Consider the following 12,900-nt stretch of genomic DNA (forward strand, 5'->3'; position numbering starts at 1 on the left):
TAGGCTTATCAGAGGGTAGTGTTAAGCATTTGTTGTACACACACAGGCAATAAATGAGGAACACACACTTAAAAACAATTTCAGGCCAATAGGTTTTTGTATAGAAAAATATATTTTCTTGGTTTATTTTAAGAACCACAGGTTCAAGATTTACAATCAATACTTTAAATGAAAGGTACTTCACTCAGGTATCACAGGAACTTTGATCAGCAAAATAGCATGTACAGTTTTGCCAAAAATGGCAATAAGCTATTTTAAAACTAGCACAGTGCAAATTTCAACAGTTCCTGGGGGAGGTAAGTATTGGTTAGTTTTGCAGGTAAGTAAACCACCTACAGGGTTCAAAGTTGGGTCCAAGGTAGCCCACCGTTGGGGTTTCAGAGCAACCCCAAAGTTACCACACCAGCAGCTCAGGGCCAGTCAGGTGCAGAGGTCAAAGTGGTGCCCAAAACGCATAGGCTTCAATGGAGAAGGGGGTGCCCTGGTTCCAGTCTGCCAGCAGGTAGGTACCCGCGTCTTCGGAGGGCAGACCAGGGGGGTTTTGTAGGGCACCGGGGGGGGACACAAGTCAGCACAAAAAGTACACCCTCAGCAGCACGGGGGCGGCCGGGTGCAGAGTGCAAACAGAAGTCGGGTTTGCAATTGGTTTCAATGGGAGACCCAGGGGTCTCTTCAGCGAAGCAGGCAGGCAATGGGGGGGGGGAGGGCTCCTCTGGGTAGCCACCACCTGGGCAAGGGAGAGGGCCACCTGGGGGTCGCTTCTGCACTGGAGGTCGGATCCTTCAGGTCCTGGGGGCTGCGGGTGCAGTGTCTTTACCAGGGTTCTTAGAAGCAGGCAGTCGCGGTCAGGGGGAGCCTCTGGATTCCCTCTGCAGGCGTCGCTTGGGGGGGAGGGCTCAGGGGGGTCAACTCTGGCTACTCACAGGGTCGCAGTCACCGGGGAGTCCTCCCTGTAGTGTTGTTTCTCCGCAGGTCGAGCCGGGGGCGTCTGGTGCAGAGTGGAAAGTCTCACGCTTCCGGCGGGAAATGTGCAATCCTTTAAAAGTTGTTACTTTGTTGCAAAGTTGTTTCTTCTTTGGAGCAGAGCCGCTGTCCTCTGGAGTTCTTGGTCCTTTTAGATGCAGGGTAGTCCTCTGAGGCTTCAGAGGTCGCTGGACCCTGGGGGGCGCGCCGCTGGTGCAGTTTTTCTTGAAGTGGGGAGACAGGCCGGTAGGGCTGGGGCCAAAGCAGTTGGTTTCTTCATCTTCAGGTTGCAGGAATCTATCTTGCTAGGTTCTGGAAGCCCCTAAATACTCAATTTAGGGGTGTGTTTAGATCTGGGGGGTTAGTAGCCAATGGCTACTAGCCCTGAGGGTGGCTACACCCTCTTTGTGCCTCCTCCCTGAGGGCAGGGGGGCACATCCCTAATCCTATTGGGGGAATCCTCCATCTGCAAGATGGAGGATTTCTAAAAGTCAGAGTCACCTCAGCTCAGGACACCTTAGGGGCTGTCCTAACTGGCCAGTGACTCCTCCTTGTTTATCTCATTATCTCCTCCGTCTTTGCCGCCAAAAGTGGAGCCGTGGCCGGAGGGGGCGGGCATCTGCACTAGCTAGAGTGCCCTGGGGCACTGTAACAAAGGGGATGAGCCTTTGAGGCTCACTGCCAGGTGTTACAGTTACTGCAGGGGGAGGTGAGAAGCACCTCCACCCAGTACAGGCTTTACTAGCCACAGAGTGACAAAGGCACTCTCCCATGTGGCCAGCAACATGTCTGGTGTGTGGCTGGCTGGTAAAACTAGTCAGTCCACACTGGAAGTCAGGTATGTTTTCAGGGGGCACCTCTAAGATGCCCTCTGGGGTGTATTTTACAATAAAATGTACACTGGCATCAGTGTGCATTTATTGTGCTGAGAAGTTTGATACCAAACTTCCCAGTTTTCAGTGTAGCCATTATGGTGCTGTGGAGTTCGTGTATGACAGACTCCGAGACCATATACTCTTATGGCTACCCTGCACTTACAATGTCTAAGGTTTTGCTTTAGACACTGTAGGGGCATAGTGCTCATGCACTTATGCCCTCACCTATGGTATAGTGCACCCTGCCTTAGGGCTGTAAGGCCTGCTAGAGGGGTGACTTATCTATGCCATAGGCAGTGTGAGGTTGGCATGGCACCCTGAGGGGAGTGCCATGTCGACTTAGTCATTTTCTCCCCACCAGCACACACAAGCTGGCAAGCAGTGTCTGTGCTGAGTGAGGGGTCCCCAGGGTGGCATAAGACATGCTGCAGCCCTTAGAAACCTTTCCTGGCATCAGGGCCCTTGGTACCAGGGGTACCAGTTACAAGGGACTTACCTGGATGCCAGGGTGTGCCAATTGTGGAAACAAAGGTACAGTTTTAGGGAAAGAACACTGGTGCTGGGGCCTGGTTAGCAGGCCTCAGCACACTTTCAAATCATAATTTGTCATCAGCAAAGGCAAAAAGTCAGGGGGTAACCATGCCAAGGAGGCATTTCCTTACACCATCCTACATCTTGTGCCATGTCAAATAAAAGGTTATCCTAAATGGATCCCACTGTCCCCAGGGATTATTTGCGTCACAACAGCGAATATGGCTGCCATTCACCCCCTTACATAGGTGCATTCAAATCAAATTTGGAATGTTATCATGGGGGAAGTGGGTCAGGTTCTGGTGCCCATGTAAGGACTGGGTGGAAGAGTGAAAGTATTGAATAGTGACAATGTTGCAGCCTTCTGGAGTCTGTAGTTGTTTGGTATACTTAATGCTTGTTATTTGGACAATTTAATTTTTATTTTGTCATGCACATGTTGACACATTTTAGAATTATGGAAAAAAACTTCCACTGCAAAAATACTTGATCGGGGCAAGTATTTTTATACTTGGGTTCATCTACCCCTAACATAGCTCTTGCTAATTGCATTTTCAAATTCTAGTTTAATCTAGTCTGATGTACATCTCTTTAGAGTGAGAGAAATCTTGACTACACAGTGGTTTGTATCACTCAATGCACTGCTGGTCTTGAAGTGAACTGGTTGTCTATGTATAGGTCATCTCTGGACCCTAGCTCCAGTCCTCCTCGCAGCATTTGATGTCCTCTAACGGCAACCTCCCAGTGTGACTTTGTCATTGATTAGGCCGATGGTGTCTAATGACCTCATGAAAAAAGATCAAGATGCTAGTCCACCTTCATCTTATGAATCCTTTCCACTTACCTTGCCTCAGCCAGTCATGACTGTTCCAGGATCAAGAGCACTGTCATTCAGAATAGTTAGTTGCTTTTAAAGAGCACATATGCAACACAGGGTAATTGAGATCATTTGGAAATGGGATCTCCTGACTCCAGATGCCGGTCTCAAGGGGTGGCAACTGAGACAAGTAGGAGGGCAGTATAGATGAAGGGGTTTGCTCATTGGAACAAGGGAATGTTTGACATGTATCATTGCAGGTTATATTTGGAGAGGTACAGAGCCTATTACATCAAAAATCTCCAGTTTCTGTAGAGTGGAATCTATGTTCTGTGAGGAGTGTGACCATTGTTTCACACTCACTTTAGTAGGAGTGTCTGACCTGTATCTTTTTTTGATGGTAGTGATGCCAGAGGGTCTTGCCTTTTGTTCCATCTTAGTCCACATTTTCTTGCCTTGCCTTGTATTCCCTTTGGTGGGTGTGACTGTGTGTGTTCGTGTAAATGAGGAAGTGGATTGATGTCTGAATAGTTTGGTTGGTTGATGGTAATATGGATGACTAAGTCACTCTTCCACCTACTGATGTGGCTGAATACATTAGCAAAGGGGTGTGAATATAGGTAGGTAAGTGGTTGTATAGGTAAACTGTTTGGTATGGAAAAGTGAGAGGGTAACAAGAGTACGGATGGATGATTCGTGGGTTATTGAGTGATTTAATCAGTGGGTAGGTGGTGGATTGCTGTGTTGTGTGGATCACTTAGTGGACAGGTAAGTGAGTTACGAGCTGGCAGGTTATTGAATGGGTGGGTCTATGACTACGTGCACATATAAGAAAGGGAGTGGGATGCTCATATGTGCATCAAGTTAATTTTGCATAGAGCACGCAGTGTATTCAAAGCACTGCTGCCCAGGAACTGTTGCACAGTAAGAATCAGCAGGGGTAGCCAAGGCAGTATCCCTTCTCTCAGAAAGAGCAAGGGGTATACAAGGAATCAAATGGAGGGGAGCAGAAGGTAACAGGAAGACAAGTAGTTTTTAAATGGTTATCAGACACGCACTACTCCAACACCCACCAACTATGTTGCTCTCCTACTCTTGTGTATAATGTGATATATTTTATGTTGCCCCTCCCATGACATCAGTGGAGATGATTTGAGCCCAAGGTGTATTGTTACTGCACCCACTTTCATGGTTTGGCCTGCATCTTGTGCTACCTGTTGGGAGGCAGACGGTGGGGGCGGAATCCTAATTATGCATTATGTCACAGGAGTCAGCCATGTTGCACTACAGTTCCCCCTTTCCCTTAACTGTCTGGGACACCATGTTCAGGCAGCACTGCCATCCCAGACCCACTATAGCCCAAGAAGTTGAGAAAACACTAAATGGGAGAAACGTCTAGACCCCATTGAGTACCACTTCCACTTCTAATTGCATCTCCAACTCTGAGGGGCCCAGCTGAATGCAGTGACTCTTAGAGTTGGGTAGGGTGGATGAGTGCCAAGCTTTGGTACAAAGTGTCATAATTTGTTATATCTTGTGCATTTCATATTTCATGGGCTCTTTCACAGTGACTTGTGACTGTTTTGAAATTAAGGTGTTGCCATGTCGTTCACACATTCTGTCAAAGACTATCCTAGGAGGGATTATTGTAACGATGAAAGTCTTAGGAAAGGTAATGTTATGATGTACCTCTCATTTAATTATAAATGTAAAAGAACAATATGTACTCTTGAAAAAAATACTTCCTATCTTGTTACAGGCTCAAAGATAGATGATCCTTGCTGCTATGGGCATACCCAGTTTCATTTGCAGTCTGACAAAATAAAACGAGATCGACTGCTAAAGGCAAACCTTGCTGACCAGATTGAAGTTCGTTTAAGAGCTAATGCTGTTGCAAGCCTCTTTGCATGGACAGGGTCACAAGCTATGTATCAAGGTTGGTTTCTGTTTACTTTTGGTTTTTATTTCTGTGAATTGATATAAACACCTTGTACATATTACATGGTGAAAAACCATGATTTTTCATTTCCTCTTGCATAGTCCCAGTGCACAGTCAAAACATCGGCAATATCAGAAAAAAAGGGGCAACCTAAGTAATGAACAGAAATTAAACATTACATGTTTCAAGGCTGTAGGAGTTTCTTCAGCTAATAGTGATAAAGTAGATTATGCATACATAATACAGATGCTCAGATTTCTTTTTTCTTTTTTTTGCCAGAAGTAACGGATTTCGCAGAAATATTTTGCCACAATGGCCTTCTCGTGATTCGGTGCCATTTTCCCTTGTGTTGAAATCCAATAAGATGACTGCACATCTCTTTTAACCACTCTAAATTCAATGGACTGGACTTCTTGTCCCGTCCCCCCGACCTAAATACCACTCAGTTTTATTTCTGCCCTACGGTTCCACAACATTTGACCGTCTGATGATACATATCATCTTGGAATGTTACTTGCTCATGCGTATCACCAGTACCCACCATTTGACCTGATGACTTTTGCTACAGAGTGAACTTCCTAGCTACATTCACACGTTTGAAGTGTATACCATGTAGTTTTTTTTGTTTTTTTGTTTTTTTTAATCACTCACAAACGTTATAATGTACTGATTTGGTCAGTTTATGAGGTGTATTTTGTTAGTAGCTATGCCTCCTGCTTAATTGTCCTTTGCCCATGAATGCAAAAATAAATATACGGCCAGGCAGAGCAGTATGTGAGAAATGCTTATAGTCCTCAGGTTACCTTTCAAGCGGCACTGGTCAACAGTATTTGAATATCTGGTGAAAGTCACCCTAGCTACATGTCTATTTTAGCTCTTCTACAGTTTCCTCCAGACATTTCTGTTATTGTTGTGACTACTTTTGATGCAGAGTTTCATAAAGATGTGAGGGGATAAGATTCAGGGCAGTCTATCGCCATAGGTTGGTTTTATAAAGACAAAAGAATCAGAGAGATAACTATGTTGATTCTCAATATTGGAGATTTTTTTTTTTTAAATCTTTGCATTTAAGATTGCTTCTTGTCCTGCAGCTGTGCAGCTTTTAAGCAATTTAATTAAATGTTTCTTTTCCTGGAGCTATGCAGCTTTTAAGCGAATTACTTATTCTAAGTAAGTGAGGCACCTTTATTTTCCTAAGGAAATTATTGTATCATAAAATATTTCTATACTGTAATTAGTCTGAGGCATGGTAAATCTTAATTAGATGATTGTGCCAAGATTCATGAATCAGTGAATCAATCTGAGCCATCCTTGAGACTGTCAGTTCCTAAGGCAACAAGTGCCCAAAACTCTAAATATTTACCTTTGTTTATTGCACATACCATAAGTGTGCATGCTCTGGGTGGGTAAGTCTTTACTTACGTTTTATAAGAGCCTTCTATTTCCTAGAGATATTTTATATTGTTCCACTAACTGTTGTTTCAGGTCTATACAGATACGTACTCTGATCGCTCCTATGTAGTCTTTATAGCCCTCAAGGTAGGGTGCATGGTATTAAAAAAAGTGAGACATGAAGACATTTAATGTTAATATCCCTTCAGTGACAAGGCTCCGAAAGCTATTTTCACTATTGAAGACACTGGCTGTTCTTTAAGGAAAACCAGAGTATCACAGTTTACCTTTTCCCTGCCTGTAACTCCTGCAGGCTAATTTGCATTAGCTCTTCAGCAGTTGCTCAGCTAGTGCTAGACCTCATTGAGGCATGAAAACTACTCCCAGAGCAGAAGCAAGGCCTGCACGTGGGTTGATGTTTTTTTCCCCCCTTTACATGTAGACCAATTAGGGCAGGCTGAGGAACTTCATTAACCTATATAAGAGTGCTGGAGAAGGCAACCAGTTGCTTCCCCCAGCCTGGCAGGCACCAAGCCCATTGGTAGTATTTTGATTAACCACGGAGGAGAGGACTGTAATTCTAAAGCATTGTCATGAACCACTTTCACAGCAGTTCCTGTCAGTACTGTTTACAGTTTGGTGCATGGCTCCATCAACATGACAGAGCCCTGTACCAGACTGTTTTCTTAATCTTTAAACAGAAAATTCCAGAATCATGATTTTCTGTTTGAAAATAAGAAATAAAATGCTCTCATCACCATGGGAGCTCTGTTCCACAGCAAGGGAAAAATTAGGCAGTTTTAACGGCCCCAAACTGCCAGGGTTTCACAGGTGGTGAGGGGCAGATAAAGCAGATCTCTAATGCTACCCATTCAAATTAGGTCTGAAAAGTAGTTCTGTGGTAGTTTGTGGAGGCAACATAACCAGCACTTCAGTATGCCTAAGGTCCGTGCGATGATGGACCATGTTGTCTTATGTGCCCTGTTTTACTGCCTTTGACTTCTGGTTCTTGGAGTCAAGTATAGTGTCAGTATCCAAGGGCGTACGGCATATGCACTGTTTCCTTAAAGAGTATGAACAGGATAAACCATCAGGTTACATTACACAGTGCTGGCCATGGTATGGATTGAGGAAGCAATTCTCTTACCAAGTAAAAAGCCATTTCCTAATTCACCCTGAGACAGTTGGTTATGTATTCCACTGTGGCTTGTGTGCTGCCTGGGAATCTGCTTACAAGGTCAGTTATGATATCTGTATATGAATTCATTTGCAGAGGGGGGCATATGGCAATATGTGTGCTATCAACACAGCCAATTACATTGTAAAAACTGTGCTACCCTGTAAAACATTACTTTGGTTTGTTACAATTAGAGGGGCATATTTTGTAAACATATGTATTTGTTTACTTTGCTAACCATGATGTCCAGAATCCCGTGACAAAACCTAGGAAATGCACTTTGTGACACTCCTACCACTGTAGGATTCTCTGGTGACTACCTGAAGCCAAAAAGCGTGGACAACACTATACCTGCATATTTGTTGGGATTGCATTACTTCTGACTGGTTGGGTCTGTAGCTGAGGTGTGACTCAGCAATTCAGTCCAAAATTACCTCACTGCTGAGTCTGTACTTATCATATATCGCCACCTCAGTCTGTTAAAAAAGGGGGACCCTTCCCCTAAATATCTTCTCCTGTCTCCGCCTCTTTCTCTGCCTACCAGCCAAAATCCTCATCTTCCTCACCACGACATAGAGAGCTGCCATTCTGAATGAGCCAGATGCATTTTGGGTGATTAGTTTTAGTTTGCACCCAGTTACCACCAGATCCACATTGATGGTCATAGCTTTTCCTAAATGGCCGGTTTGTAACTGTTCGCAAATAAGAAATCCTTTGTACATAGTGTTAGTGATTCCCTTTTTGCAAATCCCTGTTCAGGATTTCCTATTTCGTGATTTACAAAATGCGATTTCTGCCTGCTAGAAATCGCATTTGGCAGCACTGAAAATGCCTTTCGTACATACCAAAATGGCAATTTGCATGTCCTGATGCCTCAAATAGCAATTTGCATTGTTAAGAACTGTACAATGTCTTTGTACAAATGGCCCCAGGTGCCCTATATGGATTTTACCTGCCATACATTCCAGAAAGGAAAATGTTTGTCCTTATCATTTTGATAAAATTTGTGAAGGAGAATTTGATTTAATGACCTCCTCTCCGTCCTGCATGGACTTTACTTCCATTCCAAACCACAGAAAAGAGCTAATGAGAGCTGTTTTTTTTTCTTTGGATCAATTTTCTTTTGTTAGGGTTAAATGCAATTCTTTAAAACAACAAAGATAATGTGATCTTAAGTCTTCAGTGATTAGCTGAATACATTTTTCTAAATGTTTTTAGTGCTAAAAACTCCAGAAATCCATCACCAGTATTTTAACTTTTTTTTATTTATTCTCTCTTTTTGTAGTTTGCACTGCACAACTGAACTGTTTTATATGCTTGAAAAGAGATATTGGATAGAAACCAGGAGCACTGATATTTACAATATGTGGGGTGGGGGTGGGGCAGTAATTGTCTTCAGGCTGTCAAGCGGTTGTTATAGTTGAACATGCTTGGGGAGGTTCTGATGCTTGGAAAACTCCTGGCACCTTGGTCGTGCACTTTATTTTAAGGGTCGGTGTTTTTGTTTTATGGGCCAGGGGCACTTCAAGTCATTAGAGCACAGATGCCTGAATTTTCTTTTTTGGTGTCATATTTGGGTGTGCTGACCAGTAAGCATTTGAATGTAATGTAATTTTTTTAAGGCGACTCTTTCACCTGAAGACACTGACAGTTTCTGGATGCTTGCCGGGTGAAGGATTAGCCTTTTCCCAGTCTGTGGATACACTGCAGTTGTCTGTCTTGGCTATCTGGCCAGTGTTACAGTGCGTCCCTTTTTAAGAGCAGGTATAGTAAACTGTGAACTGAAGGCACCCAGTGCTGTTAAAGTCGGACGCCCTCAATCTGTTTTCTAAGCGGGTCACAGTTTCTTGCCCTGTTCTACTGTGTGAGATTTCTCTAACCCGAAGAGAAGACTTATTCTCTGCTGTTCACTTTGCAGGCTTCTGGAGCCATTCAGATGTTACCCGTCCATTTGCCTCACAGGGTGTGATCTCGGATGGAAAATATTTTTCTTTCTTTTGTTACCAGCTGAATACCTTAGCACTTGACATTGAGACTGACAAAAATAATCCACGAAAGAACATTTGCTGGGGAACTGAAAGTGCCCCTCTCTATGAAGCAGTGGAAGATGGTGATGTCAAAGGATTTAATGATGAAGTTCTGATGATGCTTGTTCGCTTTTTACTGAACCGACCCTCCGCCTACTCAAGTGCACACAGTTGAATGTTGCTTATCGACCTCTTGAAAACTGTAATATATTAATATAGAATATGTAAATAAATTGTTGTATAAAGAATACAGTGTATTTTTATTCGCTGTGAAAAAACATGCAAGAGATATCCAAAATGAATATCGAATAAATCCAGTATGCACTAAGGTCTCTTGTTTCTTTGATATGTATTTATGGGAAGAAATGTAGCACAGACCTTACTGGCTAGTGGCAGAGAGCTGTGCATTTTTGGGTGGTGTTGGGAGACAGTTTACACGATCATGTACGTCAGTTAGAGTTTAACAAATTTCAATTGCACAGTGACAAAGTATTTAACATATTTGTAGTAGGGGTGTGTGACATTTGTGTAATTTGCCATTGTGTAACTACACGAAATTCAGAAAATGTATGTGAAGCGCAAGATGTATCTTGCATCTATTTTAGATGCTAGGGCTCCTTTCGCACATAAGGGAAAAAAAGCACAGGAAAACACCTGCACCACAAACAGCCACACGTGTTCTAAATGTTCATGTTATTTCCATACAGACAGGCTAAACATTGGCTTCAAACAGCATGTCATTACTTGAATTTCAGGTAATGAACGTAACACGTAAGTATGTGAGAATACACTGATTTAAGGACAATTTTGCCAGACCTAATTTATAGTAAGATTAATTTCACAAATATGTACCATTTTAGCAACAGAGGAGGGGAGGTGTTAAGTGATTCCAAACACCTCCCCCCACCCTTTCCAACCCTTTAATAGCTCAATTTTAAGTCAAGTATGAGCCATGATTAGGACACATGTTGTACTGTGAGGACACATCTTCTCCCTGATAGGTACTTAATCTTGAAATCTGGAATGTACATAACCAATAAATAGTGGGTAGAGAACCTAATACAACTAAGGAGTAATTTAGGTTTAACATTTTACGTATTGTCAACTTAGGATGTATGTTATCATTCTGGGCACGTAAAGCCATTTCTGCTTAGCTAGATTTTGAAAGAGCAGGAGACAAGACTGTAAATTCTGAAAAAGTTGCTGCTTGTTTTTAAAAGTTTTATATATCAGTATGCATTTGACAAGAAAAATGTGTTATGTTAACAAATTGCCTATTTTACTATTTTCTGAAACTTATAGTTCCAAAAGGATCTTAGCAGAAGTAAATTCATGTTGTGTGAATTAGGGTACCTATGGTTTAAGTAGACCGTTTTGTTCAGCCGTATTGGGTTCATGTTATGGCGTATTTATACTTTTAGTGCTATGATGCCTCTTTTCCAAAGTGTCTTAAAATAAGCCTGAGCTGTCATCTTAGATCACTGTGCTCCAGATACACTCTTTCCAGGAATTAATATGCCTCGGTGACTGTAGATGACCACTAAATCTATCCATGCTACTGATTTCCCCAAATGTTGCTTTATCCGGGAACTAGGCCTGGTTGGTAATATCTGCACTGCTTGTGGGTTTTGCAGAATTTGGGTACTCCGCGGTAAGCGAAGTTCCCAAAAGTCCACCATCTGGTGCTTGGAATTTTTTGCATTGGCGCACGCAAGAATTGTTTTTGGCGCTTGTGCCATGATAGTTTCAGGCTGCGAGTGTGTGTGATTTCACGCCCTCATGTGTAGCTTGTTGCTTCAACGTCATCTTTATAGTACCCCTCACAAGCGACCATGGGGGCACCTTGAGCAGGTTCTCTTCTACTCAAGAACTAGCTAGATCTACTCTGATGTTTTTGAGTGGGTTCTTTTTTTTTCTTCTTTTTTTTCTTTCTTTCTTTTTTTTTTTTTTTAAGTGTGAGAAGACGTTTTTTTCCCCAACATGAAGGAAGTGACTCAGAGACTTCGTTCATGTCCTGGTTTCTTATGACTTGGTTATCGAGGTGGAAGGGACGCTCTCTTTGTCTACTGGCGATATATCTTTGGATTTAAGGAGTTTGTTTTCGTGATATCACACAAGTTTAAAAACTATTGAATAAGGGTGTTGTTTGGTAGGGCATGCACCAGTATTTGTACTTTTTATTTGATTTTTACATTTCATTGTGACGGGTAGCCTGGAGCTTCATTAGGGGCCTAGTTAAGTTTTTGCATTTCATTTTTCACCTTTTGTAATGGAAAAATGTTGCATAGTTCAGTACATTGTCTTCATTTTTGTTACATTTGTAATATTTTATTCTACTATGTGGCCTAGTCTGCCAAGTGGCCATCCAGCCAGTAGGCCCAGTACTAGTCATCCGTGCATGAAAGAACTGTTTCTGTGGTATATGTTTTAATTAAAACTTAAATTAGGGCAGGGATAGCATTGGATTAAATTAAAAGTTATGGTTATTGTGTGTATTTTATGTGTCCTTTTCTGCAAAAAGTGTATATGCGGAGTATTATTTGATGCCATAGGAGGGTGCTCGTTTATGTACAATTTTTATAGCTCAGTTAATTTTCGTGCTTAGCTCTGCTGAATTCATGGTAGTGTTTTCTTCAGTGTTACTGTGCCTCTTTTGTCTGACGTGTGTGTGTGTGTGTGTGTAAATGTTTGCCATTTTATATTCAGTGTTACTGTGCCTCTTTTGTCTGACCTGGGTGGGTGTGTGTGTGTGTGTGTGTGTGTGTGTGTGTGTGTGTGTGTGTGTGTGTGTAAATGTGTTTGCCATTTTATATTAGTCCAAGGCACATATTAAAAATTCAAAAAAAGTCTGTCAATCTTTGTGTTCTCCAATTTCATCTGGCTTTGTTTCATGTTGCTTTAGTTCATGTCAAATTCTCCTCTCATCAATAAGGTTCCTCACAGTTTCAGCCAACATGTGTTTCATCACATGAAAATAGTCGCTAAGACTTCATCAGGGCTAAAAAGTAATATAGACTGCCACTTTAACCTCCGTATGATTTCTCGATTTTACAGACAATACCTTCACCAAATTTGTGTTAAAAACATTTCGGTAAATAAAAATGTCAATACACGTGGAAACCCTGGAGGACCCATAAAACATGTATGAATCATATCATGAAAAGTCATCAACATCATGC

At 42.3% G+C, this 12,900-nt stretch overlaps 1 protein-coding gene across 1 annotated transcript in view; it reads left to right on the forward strand.

Annotated features, from left to right (window-relative positions):
• Nucleotides 1-10,049, forward strand: part of MRPS30 (mitochondrial ribosomal protein S30) — a 33,550-nt gene extending 23,501 nt beyond the window's left edge. Inside the window, exons 4-5 of the mRNA XM_069221573.1 lie at nucleotides 4,946-5,122; nucleotides 9,613-10,049. Coding sequence (XP_069077674.1) covers nucleotides 4,946-5,122; nucleotides 9,613-9,896 — 461 coding nt within the window. The 3' untranslated portion in view covers nucleotides 9,897-10,049. The remainder of the gene's footprint in view (nucleotides 1-4,945; nucleotides 5,123-9,612) is intronic.
• The last annotated feature ends 2,851 nt before the right edge of the window (nucleotides 10,050-12,900 follow it).

The sequence above is a fragment of the Pleurodeles waltl genome, chromosome 1_1 (genome assembly GCF_031143425.1).
Source record: "Pleurodeles waltl isolate 20211129_DDA chromosome 1_1, aPleWal1.hap1.20221129, whole genome shotgun sequence".
NCBI lineage: Eukaryota > Metazoa > Chordata > Amphibia > Caudata > Salamandridae > Pleurodeles > Pleurodeles waltl.